This window comes from Macadamia integrifolia, unplaced genomic scaffold (assembly GCF_013358625.1).
Source record: "Macadamia integrifolia cultivar HAES 741 unplaced genomic scaffold, SCU_Mint_v3 scaffold1979, whole genome shotgun sequence".
Taxonomy (NCBI): Eukaryota; Viridiplantae; Streptophyta; class Magnoliopsida; order Proteales; family Proteaceae; genus Macadamia; species Macadamia integrifolia.
In genome coordinates this window covers 47,335-73,198 of record NW_024868446.1, presented here as the reverse complement: position 1 = coordinate 73,198, position 25,864 = coordinate 47,335, and the positions used below count along the sequence as shown (strand labels likewise).

The 25,864-nt window shown below is 39.7% G+C and overlaps 1 protein-coding gene across 1 annotated transcript in view; it reads right to left on the bottom strand.

Moving 5' to 3' along the window:
• Positions 1-25,864, bottom strand: part of LOC122065334 (exocyst complex component SEC6-like) — a 41,035-nt gene that overhangs the window by 14,987 nt on the left and 184 nt on the right. Inside the window, exons 2-3 of the mRNA XM_042629131.1 lie at positions 18,454-18,609; positions 8,759-8,797 (exon numbers count right to left, since the gene is read on the bottom strand). Coding sequence (XP_042485065.1) covers positions 8,759-8,797; positions 18,454-18,582 — 168 coding nt within the window. The 5' untranslated portion in view covers positions 18,583-18,609. The remainder of the gene's footprint in view (positions 1-8,758; positions 8,798-18,453; positions 18,610-25,864) is intronic.

The window sequence follows — 25,864 nt, the reverse complement described above, 5'->3', positions numbered from 1 at the left end:
ATAACAACTCCACTGTAGTTGACATATGGGTGTCTAACTATTCTACCTTACGTATTGGTGATGAAACCCAATATGATTAAAGAAGGCTGGAAGAAAGCCATGTGGAAACCTACTAGAAAGGTTTGCTTCTACCAAGTAAAGAAATTGAGTTAGTAAAAAGTCTAAGAGTGTGAGTAACTCCTTAGGAGTGGATCTAGCCAAGATTGCCTAACCCCTATAAATCTGTGTCGCACTAGCTTTTTTCTCTTCCCTTCCACTGTGCTTCAATGGTACGAATTCAATCTTTAGAGGTAGTTTCCACATTTACAATCCTTCTCCAAAAAAGGTTGTCTCTCTTCTTAGAGATCTAAATTTCAAGTTCACCACCCTCTTAGGTTGCCTACTGTTGGATGGGGAATGACTTGTGTTTAATATGACACCAGTCCTCTTTATTTATAACAATGGAGAGAAATTTCTAGAGAATTACAAAGACCATTAAACCCCTTATGGTTCGTTTGTTAACTAACAATTTCCCTAAAACCCATAAAATTCCTTATTACAAAACTCCCCCTCAAGTTGGTGCATAGATATCACATATGCCCAACTTGCCGATAATAGGATGAAACATCTTACTAATAAGACCTTTAACAAAAACATTAGCTAGTTGTTCACTATTGGGAACAAAAGACACAGTGATAAGACCAATATGCAGCTTCTCTTTGATGAAGTGTTAATCAATCTCCACATGCTTGGTTCGATCATGCTGGAAAGGGTTGTGAGCAATACTAATGGCAAATTTGTTTTCACAAAAGAGCTTCATTGGAAGGGTGGCAAGGACAGCCAAATCTATGAGAAGACCATGAAGCCATAGAAGTTCACAAATGCCATGTGCCATTGCACGGAACTTTGCTTCGGAAATTGAACGGGCAACCACAGCTTGCTTTTTGCTTCTCCATGTTACAAGGTTACCACCAACAAAGATGCAATAACCAGTAGTAAACCAACAGCCATCAGGGGAATCTGCCCAATTAGCATCCGTGAAGGCCTCCACCCTAAGGTGATCATAAGGAGAAAAAAAGGATGTCACGTCCTAGGGCAGATTTCAAGTACCGAAGAATACACAGCACAACTTCCATATGAGTCGAATAGGGATCATGCATGTATTGACTAACTAGGCTGACGGTAAATGCTATATCAGGGTGTGTATAAGAGAGATAGATCAAACGCCCCACTAATCTTTGATATCTCCCCTTATTCATAGGATCAACTTCCTTGCTACTCAGGTGATCATTAGCTTTAATAGGAGTGTCTGCCAGCTTACACTCCATCATGTCTGTCTTAGAAAGAAGATTAAGCACATACTTCCACTGAGACAAGTAGATCCCACAAGAAGATCTGGCAACTTTAATGCCAAGGAAATGAAGTTGTCCTAGATCTTTGTTCTCGAATTCCTCACTCAAGTATCTCTTAAGGCGAGAGATTTCTATAGATCATCACCAGTAACAACAATATCATCTAGATAGACTATTAGGATAGCAATCTTCCCACCAGATCTCTTGATGAACATAGTGTGGCTGGCATTGCTTTCAGAGTAGCCTGTAGCGACCATAACCTTATGGAAACGCTCAAACCAAGCACGAGGAGATTACTTCAACCCATACAGTGCACGCTTCAGCTTACATATCTTCCCTTGGGTTTTAAGCAAGTGAACCTAGAGGAATGTCCATATATACTTCCTCCTCAAGTTCCCCATGAAGAAAGGCATTCTTCACATCTAGCTGCTGGAGATCCCAATCTAAGTTGGCAGCACTAAGATAGCACGAATTGTTTTCATCTTAGCAACTGGAGCAAAAGTCTCCGGTAGTCAATCCCGTATGCCGAGTGAAGCCCTTGGCAACAAGTCCAGTACTGATTCACTGTACCATCAGCCTTCTGTTTTACTGTGAAGATCCACTTGCACCCAACTGTCTTCTTTTGTGGGGGAAGACCCACCAGATCTCATGTGCCATTCTACATAAGAGCCTGCATCTCTTCAGCCATATATGCCTACTATCATGAGTTTGCACTCACTTGCTACCAAGTATGGGGAATGGAAACAAAGGATAGAGAAGACACAAAACTATAGTAGGAAGAAGAAAGTGAGTCATAAGAAACAGTTTTAGCAATAGGATGTAAAGTACAAGACCTAGTGGCTTTACGAGTAGTAATAAGTAGCTCAAGGGATGGATCAACAAAGGGAGAATTACCTGGGTCCAGATGGATAAGATCAGTCTCGAGAGGAAACAACTGGTATAGTATAGTAGATGTTGGATGTGTAGCAGTGGTCTAAATCTGCTGTCTGCGACTATAAACACGTATCTCTGGCCGTGGAGAAGTAGGAGTGTCACTCTCCCCATGAAACAGGATACTGGCAAGGATGGCAAGTTCAAGAGGCGCACATCTTCCACAATAGGAGACTCCCCCTGAAGAGCGGTTGCATTGTAGTATGACGCAGATTCGTGAAAGACAATATCCATAGTTACAAACTAACATCAAGTGGGAAGATGAGCACACGGATAGCCTTTCTAAGTAGGAGCATACCCTAGAAAAATGCACCGAAGACCACGAGGAATAAATTTTCCATGAGGATAATGATTGTGAGCATAGTAAACACTACCGAATACCTTAGGAGGAACAGGAAAAGTAGCGGAACCTTAGAGAAAATCCAAAGGAGAGTGGAAGGAATAGCCACGAGTAGGCATTCGGTTGATAAGAAAGGCAACAGTGAGAATTGTGTCACTCTAGTACTGGGGAGGAACATACATCTCAAACATAAAAGAGAGTGCAACCCCACAAAAGTTGCAATTGTTTCGCGCAGCAACCCCATTCTGAGCCAAAGTATCCACACAACTACTCAAATGGATCATCCCATGATCGAAAAGGTAAGTCTGAAAGGACCCTTTGAATTATTCATGGCCATTGTCGCTTCAAAGGATCTTAATGGTAGCATCGAACTGAGTCTGAACCATGTTGTAAGACTTCTGAAAAAAATTGAAAGTCTCGCCCTTGGTTCGCATCATATAAACCTAAGTGGTCCAAGAATAAAAATCAATAAAAGAGACAAACCACTGATAATCATTGATAGACACATAGCGAAATGGACCACAAATATCAGAATGTATCAATAAAAAAGGAGTGGCACTTTTATTTCCAGAAACAGAATAAGTGATTCGAATTTGTTTGGCCAAAACACATGCCTCACAAAAAAAGTGACATGAATTACAATTTTTAAAGGAAGGAAAAACTCTAGCAAAAGTTCCCAAAGGGGGATGTCCCAATCGACAATGCCACTGTAGTAACTCAGAGATAGGAGGTGACGTAGAAGATGTCTGAAGAGCTTGACCAGAGACCAATGCCAAGTCATCATCAAGCAAATACAAACTAGCACATACCTACCAAAGCCAATCGTTGCCCCCTGTAACCAGATCCTTAAAAACACAATGAGATAGGAAAAATGTGACTTTGCAATTAAGACTGGAAGTAAGACTACTAATGGACCAAAGGTTAGTGGAAAAAGAAGGAACATGCAATACAGTAGAAAGGGATAAAGAAGGAGTACAACTAACAGAGCCCTTTAATAGGGCAGGTAGTTACTGTGAGAAGAGACAAACGGCCTGTCATATGATCAGAAGCCCCAAAGTTTATATTCAAAAGGGTAAAAGGGACAGACATAGTATGGCCACAGAAAGAGATACCTAACCTAGAAGGGGTGGAATGAACAGAGCTCGTAGAGGCTGGTGCAGGAGAGTCCAGAAGTGTCAAGAGGCACCGGAGGGCAGTAAGCTCATCAGATGATAGCGAGGCTGCTGAGGTGCTAGGAGCAAAGTCAGAGTTAGAGCTCTCAATATGGTTGGCCTGCCCAAAGTACTAACATAACCCTTTCCTTGCCTATTGCGAGATGTATTAGCAAGACGGCCATGAAGTGTCCAGCAGTGCTCCTTGGTGTGACGCTCCTTTCCACAGTAATCACACTTCACTGGAGTCCTGGTAAAGGAGCCACTAGACTGTGGGGCTGCACTAAGGGACTGAGTGCCAAAGACAAGTGCAGGTCTCTCAGTAGGAGAGCAGCTAGTTGTGGAAGCATAGTGGTATGTCGATTGTACTCAAGCTGCATTATAACATAGGCTTGATCCAAGGTAGGAAAGAGGTCACGATTCAAAACCTGGGACCGCAGCTGATCAAACTCCACATTTAGACCTGTCAAAAATTCATATACCCTAATCTTGTCCTCTCGCTTATGAAACTTGGTGACGCCTGCAGGGGTGGAAGGAGTATACTTCTCATAGAAATCCAGCTCAATCCATAGTATCCACAACTCATAATAGTATTGTGACAGTGTGAGCCCTCTTTGCCTCAAATCATGAACCTTCTAGCGAAGCTCAAAGACCTGACCATCATTCCCTACCTGGGAATAGATATCCTAGATAGACTTCTAGATCTTCACAGTGGAGTCAATGAAGGGATAATCACATGAAAGTTGTGGCAATATGGAGCTAACAAGGAAGGCCATAACCATAGAGCTAGCACACTTCCACTTGTCAATCTCAGGACCGGTGTTCCGACACTTCGAGGTTCCAGTGAGATACCCGTAATAGTCACAGAACTTGACGGAGATGCAGACCAAGTCTGACCAAATAAGGTAGTTTGTACCATTAAGCTTGATAGCACAAGGAGAAAAGGAAGAAAGAGTCGTGGTGTCTCTGCCAATAGAAGCAGATGCACTGATAGACATGGTTGCTACTCAAGGGGGCTATGCAAATAGAAGAGACACTAGCCGGAGATAGAGAATGCGCCAAAAAACCAGAATAGGCTGGAAAACCCAAAAATTGATAAAAGGTAAAACTCTGAGAAATCAATTTTGGGGATAGCTCTAGAACATAAACCTCAAACGAAAAAGTGGTTGGTACATACCACTACAAAGATAAGGAGCACCAATCGCAACAAACATCAAGACGATCAGAGCATTGAGAAGGGAAAAAGCATCCTAGTAATGTAAAAAATAATTTCAAGGAAAATAAAACTTGAATAGTGATGAAAAAAAAGGTTTTGCGTCTTTTAGATCATTATAGAAGAGAGTCCGAGAGCCCATAAGAAGAATGGATGGAGGCTAGAAACCCTCTTAGTGGTGTAAAGAAGCTCCCACCACGATAGAGAAGCAGATGAAGAGAGATGGAGGGAGGCGCAGGGAGAGAAAGAGAGAGAGAAATGAGAAAGAGAGAAAAAGATGGAGAAGAGGGAGGGCCCTTAGGGTTTCAGATCCTATGGCTCTGATACCATGTTGGATGGGGTAATGACTTATATCTAATATGACACCAGCCCTCTTTATTTATAACAATGGAGAGAAACAACAACAAACATAACCTAATCCCAACTAAATGGGGTCGGCTATATGGATCCGATATGACAAAGTTCTATGAATTATAAAGACCATTAAACCCCTTAGGGTCCGTGTGGTAACTAACACTTTCACTAAAACCTATAAAACCCATTATTACTCCCACACTTGACACCCCCTCTCCCTCACATTCCCATGAAGAACTTGTCCCCAAAATAAATGATAAAGTGTCAAATGATTATAGGTTCTCACGAGGAATTATGAGCATGAAAGCAGATAATTATGTTCTGGAATGGAATTAATTATCAAAGATAACCAAGGAAATTTATTTGGTAGCAAAGGTGGTCTCAGGAATGATGTAACCACCATCTTTTCCTCTCTTTTTCTATCCCCAGTAACTCAAATTTTATTGAAAATAAGAGTGAAGGACAAACATAGATTAGAAATACATCAGCATAGTCGGGTATCTAGGCCTTGGACTTATGTGGTGGTGATGTCATATACTATTATGCTTGTTACGCCTCGACCCCACACTAAGCCACAATATTGTCCACTTTGGGGTGACCCCTCACGGCTTTAAAACGCACAATGACTATAGAAGGGGTGCTAGAGGTCATCAACTACCCAAGTCTCTTTCCTCTAGTCAATATGGACCTAAAGAGCCTGCTCCCCTCAATGCCTCTCCCGTTTATTTTCCAACCTTCAGGGGTCAACGAATATGGGCCATTTCTTGGGTGCGACAATGCTTCCTCATCAATAAAATCAATTGGTTATTCTTCATTATCTATTGAAGGGGAAAGAAAAAATACACCATTTTATAAAAAGAACAGTAAGAACCAGAAAACTATTAGTTTTGAAACATAATAACATAGCCAATCTCGATAGGAATCGGACCAAAATGGTTGATAAATATTGAAACTTGATGACCTGAGTTATAGGACCGATGGCCTCTGGCGCCTCTTTCCATTCCCCTCTCCCTCCTTTCCCTCCTCCTCCTCCTCACCACTCCTCTATCCTTCCTCCCTCTCTTCCTGCCAAGGAACTCCCATGTCCTTCCATTCACCTCACCTCCTTTACCTCGACAAACCATCCTCCTCCTACATCCAAATCCTGGACCTCTTTTTTCAACCCCAACTTTCCCTCCTCCAAAGCTGATCTTTCTCTCCACTTTGTTCCCCCCACCCTCCTTGAAAAAAAAAAAAAGGTTGTTACCCAGTGCACAAAGGCTTCCCGCACTTAAGTAGGGTTCTAGGAGGGTATATAGGTAGACAGCCTTACCCCCTTTATAGAGAGGCTGGTTCCTAGGACTCAAACCCGCGCCACTGCTTAGGAGGAAAGAGCCCTTTGCCATTGCTCCAACAAAATCCCCCCACCCTCCTTGGTGGTAAGAAATTTGGCCATTGCCCAATGGGATTCCTCGATGAAGAAATATCAAAATGGAGATTTTGTTTGGCCGGTCACTTCCTAGGTAGCCGACCAACCGTCCTATTATGAAAGCTCTCTTACAAAATAGTGGAAAGCCCAACACACCTATTGGAAAATGGTGTCTTCTTATTTAACTTCCCAAATGAACAAGATACACCCAAGGCTCTAGAAGGCAGCCCTTGGCAAATCGGACACAAACCGATCTTCCTCCGCCTATGGGATCGATACATGCTAGTCCAAAAAATCGATTACTGCTTCATCCCCCTTTGGATGGCCCTTCCCAACCTTCCTCTGCACTTCTAGTGTGAAAGAGAGCTAAGCATAATGGGCTCTGTGGTCGGCACTCCTCTCTTTACAAATGTTAGAACCAGAAGAATGCAAAGGCTTTCTTAAGCAAGAATCTGCATTAAAGTTTCGGCCGACACCACCCCCCCATCGATGCTTGTTATAGATGATGAAGGGCACTCCTACCAAGAATCCTCCTATAACTAGATCCCCTCTCATTGCACAATATGTAAAGTGTTTGGCCACCACACAAAGACTTGCTCCAAATTCAAGCTACCTCCCCTTGAAGAGAGAATGGAAGTTCCTCCTACAATCGAGAGTCTGGAAGTTCCTTCCACTGCTTCTGTTGATGCTTCTTTCACCATAAGAGATATTGTTTCCCTCCTGTTGTTTATTTTGGCTTCCCCCTCCCCTTCCCTCTAGGGGTGTATCCATTTTCTTTCTTTGCCCTCTAGGCCTTGTATATCTCCCCCCCCTATTTAATTTTTTAATTCACCCAAATATATATATATATATATATATATATATCGAAACTTGATACCATGCTTCCAACTTGGATAGGGGCACATCATGTTGGTGCCTCATGTATAGTTGTCAAGGCATCACCTAGGCAACGACTAAGCATCCAGACAGACCTAGTTAGGGTCTGGGCTATTGTCGCCTTACTGCACTATCGCTTTACTGCAAAGTGCAACACTTATTTATGTCAAATATCATTTATGTTTACTTTACTTAAGATATTATTCATAAATAAGCAAAAAGCCCCTATTTAAATCCAATAAAAATAGTTTAAAAATCAAATTCCAAAAAGATTAAAAGTCGCCCCTCCAATCCAAGAACAAAACTGAATTTATTTTGTTGTAGGAGCAATTTTCAACTTTCAACTGTTTGGGTTTTTCTCAATTCTGAAAATTTCATAAATCTTATAATGGCAAAACATTGCCAAGAACTAAAAGTGCGGTAAAATAATATTTTATTGTGATGTCCATAAAATTATTTTCATTCGAGCGATTTTAATAGCATTAAGTTTGACCGGAATATAATTTTGTCATTATGACTTGGATTTAAGTAATCTTACACTTGTTGGAAAGCTAGTTTTGTGCTCTACCTAATACAAAAAGTTTCGTGTAAAAGTAAAATCATTTAACCAGTCAAACTTATTAGAGAACAAGAACATTTCTCTAAATGTTGATTATTTATGACTAAGCGTGACTTAATATTGATTTTTTACGAACTAATGTGGCTTAATGTTGATTTTTGACGACCTAATGTGGCTTGATGTTGATTTTGATTATGCAGCTATGGCCTCCACCGCTTCGGCGCCATGACAACTATGCCCTCCACCTCTTCGGCGCCATGACAACTATGGCCTCATGTCTGGCCCAGACCTGAATAAACCAGAACAAAGAAAACTCAAAACATCTTAGTACAGAGTTAAGTTTAACCCTGTACCGTTATGCAACTCCAATTTCGTCCATCTCCCAAACATGGCAAAAAAATTAAATTATTATGCCATCTGCCACTCTAGCAAGAAGTATGTAATGATTGAGTAGCTCTGATTTTTTATCTTTCTAGGACTCTTCTAATCAACTAGTAAATAAGATAAGAAGAAAGAAACTGGAGAAACAGTCACTCCAACAAATACTCGAGGCAGCATAAACACTAGCAAGCATCTGGAATATAAGGTAGTTATACCTGCTCTGCAACCATTGTACTGAGTTGTGCATCATTTGCCTGACATTACAGATCAAGAGAAGCATTAAGCATGTAAAATGGAGTCCTCCAAAGTTTGATAGCAAAGATAAAGTGACATCATCCCAGTAAATACAATATGTCAAAAATTAGTCAAGATCATAGTTTTCAAGCTACCCAGAAGCCTTAAACCCTAGGCAGTGGCCTAGATGAAGCTTTATTGGTCAAGGTGTGCATAAAACAGGGTTTAATGTAGGACCCTTTGAGGTTATATTATCCTGAATAGGGTATGTTACAAATATTCAGTCCTTTGAGTAAAATAATTAAAAACCACAGAGGATACATCAAGCATTCTCTTATCAATCAATGATTATTCAACAACATTAAAACAAGCAATAAACAATCCAGTATCGCTTTGCCAATTACCAAAACTTTAGGGCTTATTTCCATCTATTTTTCAAATTTTAACCAGTTAGTTTTATTTCTTTTCCAATTTTAACCCCCTGAAGATATGATAAGCTGCCCAAAATGGTGCCCATCTAGGTCAAAATCTGGAAATGCGACCAACGCAATGCATAGCCAACTAGCCAAGGCCAAGTTGTAAAAAAGTGAGCGCAGGGCTTGCCCATTGTAAAGGGCCTCCGACCAAGGCAAGGCATTGACAACAATAGTCAAGATAAGTGTGAGAAAGTATACGAAGAAAAAAATCAAAGATACCCTGGCCCCAACCCACACCTCTGCCACAACCCCCCCCCAACAAGCACATTCACGAACACTTGCATTAGATGAGAAAGATACCTCTCATCTAATTTGTTTAAATCAATTTTTTATTTTACAATTCTGATTTACTTGTTTCAAGTATTATAACTTTGGTTTTCTGTCATCCAATTCACTTGAATAGATTAAGGAATATTGAGGAACAGAGGCATCCAAATCTGCATCTCCACCCTCACCTAATACCCATACGCATTCGCTGAAACATACGAACCAGCACTAGCATGCAACAGTGCTCTATGATCAGGTTTACTTCGCTCTTGTTCCTTAATTCAAACTGGCATTTAACCATTGAAAAACAATTCTGGTTTCAGATATGTTTTCTTCTACCACACTGGTCATGAAATCAAATTGAATAATGTTTTCCTGCAAAGAAATTGATCACTTTTCTACTTCAGACATTATTAATCTTTCATACATATTCCCTCATTATTCTACCCTATCCTTAGTATTTTGATTAAAGTCAACACAACTCAACTAAGTCTTATAACAACTCTGTAGGGATGGTTACACACATATAAACCCCAGCTTACCACTACTATCCTGTGCTAGTTAATATATAAAGATTGAATGAGAACAAGAGAACAAGAGGAGAGAAGAGAGAAACGATGGTAGAATGTTGTGTTCAAGAATGATCTCTCTCACACCTATATTACTTCATTAATAGGAATTGCATACACCTCCCCAAGGAGGTAAAAAGTGAATAAGGAAAAAATACAACATAAGCCAACGAGTACTAAACTAGTTCTCAAAGTAACCCTAATATATCAACTCTAACACTCCCCCCTCAAGCTGGAGAATAAATGACATACATTCCTAGATTGTACAAAAGGGTACTGAACTAATGATGCATGAGCTCCTTTGTGAAGACATCTGCCAATTGATAACCTATCCTCACAAAAGGAGTGCAAATATAGCCAGAGTCAATCTTCTCTTTGATAAAGTATCAGTCTACCTCTATGTGCTTCGTCCGATCATGTTGCACAAGATTGTGGGTTATACTTATGACAGCCTTGCTATCACAGTAAATATGCATGGGTGCCTCAATATCAAACCCCAATTCTTGGACTAGCTTTCTCAACCTAAGGAGTTCACATACTCCATAAGCCATAGCTCTGAATTATGCCTCTACACTTCATCGAGCTACAACTGGCTGCTTTTTACTCCTCTAGATAACTAGCTTACTGTAATACCCTAACTTGACTTGTATAGCTTTACCTGTGGACAGGCAAAAGTATAAGACAGGGAAGGCCAATGTTGGCTTGGTTGGCAGCAGTGGAATGCCAGGAGAGGGGAAGTGATCCCACTTGCTCCTGTCCAGCTTGTCAACATTGTTGGAGGAACCACCAGGAAGTGTGGGCAGACAGGTAACTTTCAATCCATAGGAGGGATAGGTGTGAAAGGAAGTAGGATAGACCATAGGGGACTGAAAATGGCCAAACCGTTGGGTATTAACCGGCCAGCCAGTTTTGCCTGGCAGAATGCATTTTCTAGATTTTGTGCTGTGGGGCCCACACCTCTACTATGTAAAATCCCCATTCTGACCAAGAGGCCTAAATAAGGTATGAGATACATAGTTTAATGACATGAATTCAAATGGGGAAATAATGTATCAATTTAATCAAAGTTCTAGTTGAAGAGGTGTTATATATAATTATATGTATTTGATAAAATGAGGGCTCAGCCAAACAGAGAGTGCCTTATAAGGGAACTATTAGGGCAGTAACTCACCCATTCGTGGGGTGCTGTTAACAGCAAGGAGAAAAGGAGAGAAAGAAGAAGAAGAAGAAGGAAAGAGAAAGAGGAAGAAGAAGAAGAGAAGTGAGAAGAGAACTGTACTACCTGAGGCAACTCTTTGATCAATTGTGCTCATAGGTGAGTACTATTCTTTATTACAGTAGGATAAGCCTTGTGATTTAATTCTAGGGTTTAGGGTTTTCTCACCTTGGGAACTGCCAGGGAGCTCCTGTGAACAGAATTCACTTCTAGCAATGGAAACCCTAAACTTGGAAAGGTTAAAGACTGAGAATTAATTAGAGAATTGTTCCTACCAGCTCTAGAGCAAAGGGTTATTGTAATTCCAATGGTATTTTGAGTAACTGAGATTGAACTAGGACTGATTAGGTGAAGTCTTACTGTAATTGTAGTATAAGATTCTATACTAGGTTTACTATATTGTGATGTTCTAAATTATTTCTTCATTTAAGGTTCTTTCTGATTTCAAATTAAGTGGCAATTAAATTTCTGAAGTTTAACCTTTGAATTCCAACTTGAATTGATGTGGTAATCTGTAAGAAAGAATTTAGTTCTGTCAAAATTTCACATGTCTTTATGGGACTTTAAAATTTTGTAAAATCAGCCCTAGATATGGCTAATTGAAAACCGAAATTGGGTCCGTATGAAGTTTAAATCATTCTTTATTGACTTCCTCAGTAAGACAGAATGATAAAAAGGAGATGAAAACCCAAATTGAAACTTGGAAGTCCACAGAGCAAGCTGGCAGAATCAAATTCTGCTGAATAAAGGGAACTGGTGGGTCATGACCAGCCAGCCGGTTGTTACCCAGAAAACCCACCGGTTAGGGTTCTAGAAGCCAGACAGGCTATGTAACAGGTCAGCAACCCTTTGGATATATTGGGGACTTAATATATATATATATATATATAAAATTTATGGAAAATAAGACCTATGACAGTAGGGTGCAATGCTGGAATTGCATATGGCCATGAGGACTGCAGGTATGGGTGTAATCCCTCTACCCAGATGAGAATCTGTAAATGATTCTCCATACCCAATTCTACTATAGAGGAAGTTTGAGGAATAAGGAATCAATATGTACATGGGAAAGAACAGACAGAAGACCTCTATAGGTTGGGAAGGGGAAATCCATACTTAAAGAAAGTGGGTAGAATGTAAGATTTTGTTATGTACCTAATGATTCAAATATCTTTTGAAATAGGGAACCTAAGTGACAGTGTGGAAATTTTCTTGAACCCAAGAAGTGAACCTACCAGAATTGAACACCAAGGTGAGGGGGTGCCTTGATTTGTTTTATGGAGTGTTTATTAAATTATGGTATTGCCTGTACCTCATGTATTTGATGGTTGCATATGGTCATTATTATTGTTGTTGGTACTAATTTGTGGACAGGAAACTGGAACAGGTAAGACAGGTAAGATGGGACACTGATGAATGCCCAGTAATTATTGTGTTAATGTGAATGATGGATAATGATTGTGCATCATATAGAAATTATGGGTTAGGTTATCACCACCCGAGTGCTATAACCCGGGATAGGTATTGACTAATCCCGACTCGTGATTGCCTGATCAGTAGTACACTTCCGTGGTACGACGTACTGTACCAAGAGACGGATAGTAGCAAGGTACGATGTACTGTACACTTGATTGCCCGAGGTTACTAACCTAGGGGTTAGCCGGGGGACCGAGGTTCTTTCTAGGATTGGCCGACTCCTGCCTACAATGAGCTTGTATTCCTAAGGCCCAACATATAGGGTAGGGAATACCACCTACATTGCGTGGCACTATACCATCGATTTTCAGACTTAGTAATGGACTAGGGAGTAGTGTAATGTTAAATGAATCCATATGCATCATGTAAGGTGTGAAGCATGCATTACATCATTTGTATTGTGTGTGCTTGCTTGCCTCCAACCCCTCACTGAGCATGACGTGCTCACCCCTCTTATTTACTTTTCTAGATGACAATGTCAGTGTTTTGCTGACTTACTGCTATGCTCATGAGACAGTGGCCTTGGATCACTTGGCCCATTTTTCAGAGGATGAGGCCGACCATAGACTCGAATGTGGATATGACGATTGTGCCTATGGAGGCCAGCACTTCTGAGGAGTAGATAGACTGTTCTGACATTTCTTTTTGTGTTTATATTTCCACTAGAGAGCACTTTGATGTATATAGTTGCTCTTGAGATGTTGTGATTGTGTAAATATTCTTCGGAAATGTATATATAACTTTATTTAGATAACTATAATATAATGTATCACTTAGTGACACTGAAAAATAATGTAATATATCTCTGATGGACTATTTATATCATTATGAACCCTGATTTATAGCTTTGTGTTGTGGTGTTATGAGCTACCCTAAGTCTAGATCCTAGGAAAACAGGCTGACTAGATATGGTAAGGTGTCTAGTGCCGCATACCTTGTCCTAACCGGCAGGGTGTGATAGTTACCATCCACAAATGTACAATACCCAGATGTAGATCATTTATCAGAAGCTAAACCAGCCCAATCAACCAGCCCAATCAGCATCAGTGTAGCCTTCTATCCTCAAATGATTATGCCTGTATACAATAGTCCTTTCCTTGGGGAGGACTTCAAGTACCTAAGGATGCGATTTATAGCATCCATGCATCCACTCTTGGGGGCATGCATAAACTGACTTACCACCCCAACTACATAGGTGATATTTGGGTGAGTAAGAGAGATAAATCAACTTTCCAAAAAAAAAATAGTGTAACCTTCTATCATCAAATGATTATGCCTAGCATACAACAGTCCTTTCCCTAGGGAGGACTTCAAGTACCTAAGGATGCGAAACAAAATCCAAGTATCCACTTTTGGGGGCATGCATAAACTGACTCACCACCCCAACTACATAGGTGATATATGGGTGAGTCAAAGAGCGATAAATCAACTTTCCCACAAATCTCTGGTATTTCTCTGCATAAAAAAGAGAAGGTCCGCAGTCTTCTCCTAGCTAATGATTCTGATCAATAGGAGAGCTTGCTAGTTTGCAACCCAACATCCTTGTTTCTTTCAACAAGTCTAAAACAAAGTTTCTTTGAAATATGTTTATTCCCTTCGTAGACCTTGAAATTTCAATCTTGAGAAATACTTCAAGGGACCTAGATATTTGATCTCAAACTATTGGGCCGAGTAAGTCTTAAATCTAATTATCTCAGCGTCGTCATTCCCAGTCATAATAATATCATCCACATAGACCATAACGGTTGTGATAGTATCATAACTCGCTAGGTAAACAAAGAGTGGTCAGCTTGACTCTAGGAATACCCATTCTTTAGAATGGCTTGTCTAAACCTCTCAAACCAATCTTTTGGAGAATATTTAAGGCCATATAAAGCCTTTTGTAAGAAGGTACACTTTTCCTTCAGTTGAGGTCAACTTGAACTTAGTGAAGTTTGTATATACACTTCCTCTTCTAAATCACCATGGAGGAAAGCATTCTTCACATCTAGCTAATACAATAGCCAATCTCTATTAACTGCCAATGGAAGAGGGCTCTAATCAAATTGTGCTTGGCCACAGGAGCAAATGTCTCCTGATTGTCAATTCCATAAACCTATACGTACCCTTTGGCCACCAACCTGGCCTTATATCTCTCAACAACACCATCAGATCAGTACTTAATTGTGTAGACCCATTTGCATCCAACTAGAACTCTCCCCCTGGGAATATCAACCAATTTCCAAGCACAGTTCTTCTCAGGTGCCATTTGGGTCAAACATAGCCTTAGTGACATTCTTAGGAATGGAGATAGAAGAAAAAAAAAATCCTGTAGGAGAGAGATCATAATAGGAAACAAGTTGGACGATAGGATTAGTGCAAACTCTCTTTCCCTTTCGAATAGAAATGGGAAGATCTAGCTCAAAAGGAAAAGGGGAAACATAATTGAAGAGGGTGGATCTCAGGATGTGGATCCAAAGAGGACTCCTTGCAGGACTTCTTTCATCTTCTTTTGTACACAACCAGATCCTTCTCATTACCATAATCAACACTTAAATGCTCACCAATATCAACAAAATCCACCTCTTTGTGTTTTCCAAAGTCAAGCATAAAAGGAAAAATGGGATAGTGCTAAGGGGGGAAGAAAATGGATAACATTAGCAACCTTTTCACTCCCACAATTCTACCCCCAAAGAGGTTGTTGATGAGGAGTAAAGAAAGGCACTAATTAGAGATCCTGGTAGAGATTTAGGATGGGTAAGCATCCTAATCACACAGCAGGTATCTTAGAGGGAGCGAGGTTTGACAACTCAGTATTAGAGAGTGATGCTCTGCCTTAACTCATAATTTGATGTAACCTTACAAATTCCTAGGGATTAGGATTTGAAACTTAAGAGCCTTAAACAACAAACAAAGGAAAGTAGTGCACACAGTAGGGGACTAGTTATGTGGAAAGGCGGCTTCACTTATATTTAGAAATTAAGTACATAGGTTTTCACATTACAAGATAGAAGATAAAGAGAGGAGCATAAGTAAGCAAAGACATAAGAAGGAAAAGTATAATTGATTTTATAACAAATAAAGCAGATAAAAACCTAATACATTGGTACTAGAAAGGTAAGCTTGCTATGCAGGGAAAAAAAAGATGCGAGAACTGAAACTGCAACGTCACCCTGTCAGAGATGGAGGCGGTGTTGGCTCGGATGGAATTCAAAAGTAGAGGGTCCACGTCTTCATCTACTCTTCGATGGATTCCACTCATCCATCAAGAGTCCCAATTTTCTTGTTAACTTGTGAGAACCGCCGACGCCGACCCCTGCTTTCCGTCATCGAATCTAGACGGTCTAATGTAAGACTAGAATCACAAAGGACTTAATCCTAGGCAGGATCTGAAAAATTTGGCTGAATAGAGAGAAATATGAGATCACACAAATCGAAGCTTAGATAGAGGCGAAGCTTAAACTTGGAGTATATGAAGGTCCTATATGGGTCAACAAACCCTCAAAAGATGAGGCAATTCCGATGGTTGAATTGAGTTGTTGAAATGAATTAGGAAAATTTATGGAAATTATGCAGTACAGTAGCTACAGGCTTTCCATTGGTCTTTTGATGGAACTTCTGAACTTCAACAAGCTTGTAATGATCACTCAAACACCCTCGCACAGTAAACAAATAAAAGGAAAAGAAAGAAAATTGATGGAGGGTTGATAAGGGTGGAAGAAGAATTAGGGAATGAGCATCTCACCCCTCAAGGTAATAGTTATCTCAGCCATAAGTAAACACTCATTTTCATAAACTTCAATCTTTCATTTCATTATGATCAATGGGCTTTAAATAGCCTCACATTGCTTGGACAGAAAGACATAATAAAAAAGGAAACAATGGACTGATCCTAACTTCCTAAATTGACTTAAGAAATAACTTCTAATTACTTTGCCTCACATATAAAAAGGAAACTACTAACTTACTTGACCACTAAGCTAGCCAAAGAGGAACAAAGTACTAACTAAAAAAGGAAACAAATCTTCATAAGTTGCAAAACTTGCTTGCTAAGACAAAACAAAGAAATAGAAATAGAAATTAATATCTAATATCTTAACAAGTGCTGGCAGCATTTTATCCAAGCCAACTGTCAATATTGGACTCCAAGGTACTATTCACGCGAAAAGTAATGGCAGGTTGGCTGACCCGATTAAGGTTAAGGTACTACTATCAGAGATCCTGGTAGAGATTTAGGATGGGTAAGCGTCCTAATCGCACCGCAAGTATCCTAGCAGGAACGGGGTGTGACAATAATGTTCGTACTCGGGGGAATGATTCCCATCCCTTACTAAAAATCATTGATCTCACCCATCTCTTGGAGTACAGTAATAATATTGCTCAAAATTTCCAAAATATGGGGTCCCCTTGCTGAACACCCTGGTGCTATGGAAGAAAACATCTGGAATCCTCTTACTGAATAGCCTGATCTCCTCAAAATCGCATTAATGCATTCATTAACGCAAACCACTCCATCTAAATTTCCTTTCTTGAACACTTCTAAGCTCCTCATATTACCTGACGCCCCCTTCCCCCTTTTCATTCTCACATCCAAAATGTTCACCACAATTAATAGACACCTCAAAATAGTCTTTTAATCATCTGCTCCATCATTTAAAATTTTCATTTATAAATTTATTTAATTAATTGACTTCATTATATTTAAAATTAATTAGTTGATCAATTAATTAATTGAGTCATGAGTCTCAATTACATATTTACATGCAATACATTAACAAGCATCATATCAAATATAGGTGTGAACTGCCAACAAGTTGACACCAGACTTCTCTTCCCCAGAGTAGGAAGTAAATAATGCAAAATCCCATCCAAAGAACCATAGCCAACACAAAAAGCAATAGAGGAATTATTTTCATCTGTTATGTTGCAGATGGTACATAAATAGAACTTCGTTTTTTTTTTTTGGGTGGAAATGTGATCCATCTTATGAAGTTGCATGAATTGGTCCCATTGGCAAAGAAAAATAGGTTTGTTACCTACATGCCAAGGTCCACCTTGAACCGCCTTCAGCAATTCAGATTCAGCTGCAAAATTGAAGGGGAACATAGTCAACACACCATTGTCCAGGAGACGAATAGCCATGGAGTTGGAGGGCTTCCATTGATTGTTGAGTGATCTCTTAACGATGGGGAAGGGGGGTCTACCACCAAGGAAATGCCCAACCAGACAGAAGCACCATTTGGAGATTTCATATTTGAGGGAGGAAAGGGGGTATCTGCCAACCTTCTTGCCGCCAAGAATTGGGGGGGGGCTGAAGAAGACGATGGAAAGTTCATCTTTGGAGGAGGGGGCTGAAGGGTCAAAGAGAAAGTACCACTGTTTGGAGATGAAGGAAGGAGAGGCGGATATGGGAGGGGGGAAGGAGGGGGAAGAGGGGTCAAGGGAGTAAGGAGAGGAGGTGGCGGGGATGGCCATGGCCACCGGAGAAGAGGGGTCAAGGTTCTCGGAAGTTCATGGTATGGGGGAGGACAGGGCAGTAGTATTAGTTTGCAAATAGAACTTGGTTAACTATAAGCACCAGATTGTTTAATAGTCCCCTATAACATCTCTGCCTACTAACCTCAAAATGTGTAAGCATGTGCAACAACATACGTAACACTTAAATCTCATAACTATTCATGTAATGGACAAACCTGCTGACGAGTTATGTAATCTGACTTGATTGAAGCTATGGATGACAAAAGCTCTGGAAGAGGCAATAGCTTTGCAACCTCGCGAACTGCAGCTTCTTTAGCTTCAACGCCTAGATCTTCAGCCATCATTTTGTCTATCTACACTGTAATCTCAACCTAAAAACATCCAAACCTTAGACATATGAAAACCAATTAAGAAATCTGAGAAATGCTGTTCAAGAAATGAAACAATTGCTTCAAAATAAATCAGCAAGATCAATGTGTTTCAGAGACAAAAGAGAAATAAATGTTTCACATATACTAGATAAAATATCTAAATCAGTTGAAATAAGTTATCCTTTTAAAGTAAATTTCTACCAGAAGAAATTGCCAAAACCAATCTCTGATGGATTCAAGTTCATGCAATGGTAGATTTCAGAATCCTACCCACATCAGAGTCAGATGACTCATAACCAGCAGGTTAAACAACAGACATAACCCCCATTATAAAGCTTAGATTATCCCCAATTCTGATCAGTTGTAGGAAACTATCAGTTCTTCAATCCCTCAAAGTAGGATGAAGATCAAATGGATGGATTCCGAGTAAGAAACACAAGACAGTTGCTGGATCTAGTGTTGAAGCCGAGTACAGAGCTATGACTCATATTGCAGCTGAGTTAATGTGGTTGAACCACTTCATCAGGAGTTAGGGTTTCCCAATACCAAGTCGCTTGATATGTTTTCTGATAACCAGGAAGCTATCTATATTGCCAGCAACCTTGTTGTCCATGAACGGACAAACACATTGAGGTTGATTGTCACTCTGTTAAAGATGTTGTTACGAAGAAACTGGCAGCCAGATGGGGGATATGTTTACCAAGGCTTTGCTTCAGCCTACTTTTCCTGAAGGATGTCCAAGCTGGGCATGGTTGATATTTTTCTTCAACTTGAGGAGGAGTATTAAAGTATATGTGCAGATTAGATTATGCAGACAGGGGCAATTTGGTCATTCTAGTCCCTTTGTGTTATATCAGGGCTGGGTATTGACACAAACCATGAGGCATGAGTCTGTATTCTCTCTTGCTCTTCAGATCCTGATTAATTACAATCTGCATCACCTCCCCCCACCACACCCCCCCCCCCCCCAAAAAAAAAGCATCATTATGGAGTCCACATAATGCAGCATCGGCTAGAAGCAAGAGGAAGAAGGGGTAGGAACAAATAGTCTCAGCTAATTTCCTGGTTCAAGTAGGACCATTGATTGTCCAGGTTTTCTGGTGCTTAGCCAGTCTGAGAACAAATAGGATAGAATTTAAATTCCTAGAACTATTTGGAGAGTCAATAACAGATAACCTCAAGTCTTGGTTTTGGTGTTCCTGGTCGTGTTTTGATTATAAAATCAGTTTATGAGTAGAATAGAGTCTATTCTCAACTCTATAAATAGATCTAAGTATCTAACCCAAGATTTTAAGTAAAAGGTTATCATTTTTCATCTGCGGTGCTGTTGTGGACTCTTTGGTGATCCTCTTAGGTGGATTCCAAGGATACTTGGCAGAATCCAAGGGGTGATTCTCCCAGATTGATTCTTCTACTTCTTTTTTATTTTCCAGTTTAATCTTTCAATTCAGGTCAGCGGGCGGACCCCAGTGCAACGATAAGGTTGCTCCATTGCAAACTAGTGGTCATCAGTTCGAGTCAGGAAACAGCCCCTCCACAAAGCAGGGGTAAGTCTGTGTACATTATGACCCTCCCCATACACCACAATGGCGGGAACCTCGTTTACTAAGTATGCCTTTCTTTTATCCTTCAATTCAGATTATTTTTCCATTCTTCCTTTCATATAGGCGATTCAATGTTCATAGGGTATTTTCATTCATCTTCTTCATATCATATCTCATATACCCTAGTTCAGACTGATTCTAGATTTTGTGGCTGAGTGATGGAGGGCCTTAGGAAAGAAGGAAAAAACTAGAATAGTAGGGGGGAGGAAGGGAAACACACACTCACACAGAACATAAATCCAAATAATTCTCATTCAATAATCAAAATAATTCTCCCTTGTCCAACGGTTGCAGCCAATATATAGAGAAGACATGGAATTAGAAACTTAAATGAAATAGTAACTAACCTAAACTAAGAAACAACCATAAAAGGAAACCAATGCAAGGAAAGAAATCCTAACTTCTACATTCAAATCTGGAAAATAAAAGGCATGAAATAAAAGACAAGTAACTACTAGTTTTAATTCCAACCCTTGTTGGACCAAAACCATGGGTTAGACCAGTTCTTCTTAGCTCTTGGCTTCCAAAGTCGGTTGTGCTGGTCCAACCAGGTAAGTGCAGCCATATTTGCATCAACTCTCCTCTGAAAATGACTCAAATCCGTTGAGTTTGAATGAGGTCCAAGAATGCCATCAAAGCCGATGCGCTTGAGGAGAAAAGTACCAGTTGTCCTCTTGAGTTTGAGAGGGGGAAGATCCTTTGCCGGAAGAAACTTCATCTCAAGTCCTCCATACTGAAAGGAGTATGTATTCTCATATCCATAGTGCTTGGCTTTCTTTTCGAACAACCATGGCACCCTAGAAGAATGTGATAGACTTTCAGAGGGAGAACATCACACTGAACCTAATCAATGAGTCCACTAATGGAATATGTGAGCGAACACCTTTTTGCATTTTTCAGATTATTGTTGTTCATCCACCCAACCTTGTAGGGATTCAGATGAGGCTCTATTTTCAGACCCAACTTGCGAACAGCATCTTCAGCAACGATGTCGGTGCAACTGTCAGGGTCAATCATCATATTACACAAGCTATCATTGCATTGCACCCTAGTTTGAAAAATACTATTACGGCGCCAATCGTTCTCCACTGGAAACTTCAGTGTAGTTAAAAGATGACGAATCACATAGAACGGTTGACGCTCACCACCACTATTACCATCATTGATCTCACTAGGCTCATGTTCACACTTGGCCTCCAGATGCACCATTCCTGTCTTCGGTTGCTCTTCTGGTACATAGGGTATAAAATTTTTCTTGTCAATGTATGCTAACAATCAGTTAGGACATTCATTAGCTCGATGTCCATACCCCTTACACGTGAAACATTGAATAGCCTCTTTGGAAACACTAAGTTCCTGTCATAACCACGCCAAGGTGGGGAGTAAGATTTGTCTGAACCACGACGAGGAGGGGAATGCGGACGATTAGGCCGTGAAGATGACATCTCTGAATCATATCGAGGTGGAGAATATGGTTGGCTAGGTCGTGAAGATGCCATAGATGAAGCACTAGCCTGTGGTCTGTTGATTGATTTTTTCTGAGGAGATGACTGTTGCTGATAGAACTAGGACCCCTAGGAAAAGTATGTGTAAATGGCCTCCGATTGAATGGGTGTTTCAGGCTTTCCTCAACCTGATGTACTACTTATACGACATCTTCCATTATAAGCAGACGACTAGATGGAAGGGCAGCACTAAATTGAGGGTGCAAACCATTATGGAATTGTGCCACCAATATTTCTTCATCCTACTCAAAATCAGAACGAGTGGCCAAATAATAAAATCTAGCAACATATTCTTCAACGGTCAAATTCTCCTGTTTCAACTGTGCAAACCTAAGGTGCATGTGTTGCTTGTAATCAGGAGGCAAAAATCTCCAGTTCATGACTTCATGCATTTCAGCCCAAGTAGTGACTAAACCAGTGCCTCAGGTTTGGTTCTGTTGTTGTGGCTTGACCCACCAGACTCGGGCCGTGCTTTTTAGTTTAGTCATTGCAAATAGGATCTTTCAAGCCTCAGTCAATCCGTACCATCTGAAGAATGTATCTAAGCTATGAATCCAGTCAAGGTACAATTCTGGATCGTTATCTTCATAAAAATCAAGGACATCCAATTCTTCTGCTCGTTCCTCTCCATCATCATATCGACCAGTTCCATATGGGAGTGGAGGTGGTGGTGGTGGTATAATGTGGTGGCAGTGGTAGTGACGGATCCTGTGGAGTGGTGTTGGAAGAATCCCCAGATTGAATGGGACTCTTTCATCTATCTGAAACTACCAATAGGTCAAGAGAAGATTGCATGGTTGTCATCATTGTTTGAATGGAGGTGACAACGGTGGTGAGGGTATCGACACGTTCAGTGAGGGTGTCAATTTTGAGTCAGTCTCACCTTTATAGGCATTGAGCTGTTAGAAAACTTCATTGTTGGCTACCATGGTGAAGATGAGCAAAGAACACTTAGAAGGTAATGGCAAAATGGGGAATAACTCTTCATTCTTTTTTTTTTTTCAAAGGATGGCAAAATGGTAATTAAAGAAGATCTCAAAGTGAATGGCAATACTATAATATGATGGTTATGATTAGAAACATAATTGCAACATATGTGTAAGGGTAGACTTGGAAAACAATCTTAAAGGATAGATAATTCAGGTATAAAAGTAAAGTGTAAGGGCAATTTTGGAAATCAAAAAAAGTTAATGGCAAGAATAAGAGATCATGGGAGAGAATGTTAGGTTTACTGACAGGGGGGAGGTTTCTCCTCAGGGATGGGACCAGGAACCAACCAACAGCGATGGAAGAAGTCAGGAAGGTACGTCTCCGTCTCTCTCTCTCTCTCTCTCTTCTCGCCTTCTCTTCTCCATCTTCTTCTTCTGTTTTTTATTTCTCTCTCTCTTCTCGTTTCTTCTTCTCCTCCTCCTTCTTCTTCTTCTTCTTGTCACTCGTCTCTTCCTTTTTTTCTGCTTGTCTTCTGGTTCCTTTTTTTTTTTTTTTTTTTTTTTTTTTTTTTTACTGCTATCAGAACACTAGAGAGGGGTTTCGATTGAGAAGAGGTTGGTAGAGGTTCTGGTGGCTTCTTTGTCTACTCTCTCTTCTGCTTTTCTTCTTATTATTATTTTTCCTTTTCTGTTGCTCTGGCAGAACCCTAAGAGGAGGGGCTCGATTCTCTATTTTGGATAGAGATATTTTTTTTCCTTTTTGGCTGTTCTCAGTCTTGGTAGAAACCAGAACTGAGAATGGGCAGGAAAGAAGGGATGGAAGGGATGGAATGGGGATCCTTCGGCTCTGATACCTAGTTGATGGAGGGCCTTAGGAAAGAAGGAAAAAACCAGAATAGTAGGGGGGAGGAAGGGAATCACACACTCACACAGAGCATAAATTCAACTAATTCTCATTTAATAATCAAAGTCATTCTCCCTTATCCAATGGTTACAGACAATATATAGAAAAGTAAAGACATGGAATTAGAAACTTAACTAAAATAGTAACTAGCCTAAACTAGGAAACAACCATAAAAGGAAACCAATGCAAGGAAAGAAATCCTAACTCCTACATTCAAATCTGGAAAATGAAAGGCATGAAATAAATGACTAGTAATACTAATTTTAATTCCAACCCTTGTTGGACCAAAACCTTGGGTTGGACCGATTCTTTTTAGCTATTGGCTTCCAAAGCCGGTCATGCTGGTCCAATGAGGTAAGTGCAGCCATATCTACATCATTGAGCTTCTTGTATCAGCTGCTCTTAAAGTCTTGTTTTGAGTTTATTATTTCTATTATCTCCACATGTGCTGCCCCATTTTAAGTTTTCTGCGTATCAGATCAATCACACCCTTTTATACGTAACAGATTTATTGAGATCTTTTTTAGATCTAGAGGCCCAAACACAAAGGTCACACGAGAGTGTGTTTGAAGCCAAGAAATCATTCTTTCAAAACGTATCAAATTTCACCAATTCCGTCTTAAAACTGATCGAATTGATTTCTTTCATATTTCTGATATCCTGATTTCTGTTTATCTCTTCTATTACATTCCATACTCTGATATATTATAATTTCTATCCTTATTTTCTGCTACAATCATGTAAAAGTCCTATTTCCCATATTAAAAAATTATTTTCACGATGAAACACACCAACCCTAAAATTTTGTCAAAATCCAAGGTCATTTGACTGGCTCTTTGGCCAGTCAACCTCTAAGGGTCATTTTGATCATTTCTAGACCAACTTTTCCTAAATGCTTCCAGATTGTGCAAAACATTAACGGAGGGTGTTACAAAACTTTTAAGGCCTAATCTGGAGCCTAGAACCTCATCCCGAGGGCACTATTATCACCGGTATGCACGAAGCACGATTCTAGCGTGATAAAAATGAGGAGTCAACAAATATATTAGATGGCATAGACTAATATTACATTTTCAGAACTGCATTCCATAACAAAAAAAATTCATTCGAAACTAGTCATATAACTCTCTTCATAACATATTATGCTAAGAGATAAGGGAAAATAATAATGATAGACATGAAAAGATACTTAGTAACTTAATGCACATAAGAAATATTGATCCCAAGAACCCATAAACTAGTTTAGTTAAATTCATATGTAATTCAATGCTAACATAAACGATAACACAAATCCACTTTTCCACATAAGTTTTACCACTAGTCTTGAAGGGTTTCAAGAAGTAAAGCAAAAAACTACTTAGTCCTTGTAACCAGAAAATTAATGGAGAAACCTGATTCTTTCATCCCATACAATCAACACAAACTCCATCTCACCATAAAATTTTAAGGGGGAAGAAAGATAAAATCCCACAAGTATGAAGCATCACATAAAACTAATTCCAAGTGTCATGACATTCTTGTTTCACACACAAATTTCGTCTGGATCATTGTGATATCTCTTCAAATCTAGAATTTCACACTCTTCAGCAAAACTAGACAAGAAATTATGCACATAGGAACTCATAGTTCAGAGGTCTAAACAGCACCAAAGTCCCAAAATGCTAAAGCTAAATGAATCTTAAGCTAAGATCATTGCTCTTCATTTCCCTAATGAATTAAGAGCACAAAAAGACCCACCTAGTGATCTATGTTTTGTGTAAAGTAACTTTTAGGCCTCCTCACATACACAGTACCATGAATTGGATTCAACAGTGCAGTCAAGACCTATACCAGTTACAAATACATTGCTTAATTCAACTCAAGAGGACTTTATCCCAACAATCTGGTGTCATCAACAGTGACCCTTTTATCCATCTATCTATCTATCTATCTAACTATATATATATATATATATATATATATATATATCCATCTATATATATATATATATAGGGACATTTCTGTTAATCCATGAGATTGTGACATCAATTATTCAAGAACTTCATTGGACACAGGTTCAATTAGAGAACAATGCTCAATAAGATTGAACATTTACTCGAAGAAACTAACTAATATAAGCAGTAGAACCCACTGGAACAGAACTTGCTTGTGGAGATGGCTGCGATCAAAGATCTAAGTTCTAACGTACCTGAAGAAGACGACTTGAGCAATTTTTCTTTTATGATGAACAAAATGGTGCCTAAATTTTTTATTTCAGAAAAAGTTCCCATTTGTTTGATTCAATTCTCCGAGAAAAGGATGAAACGAAAGGTT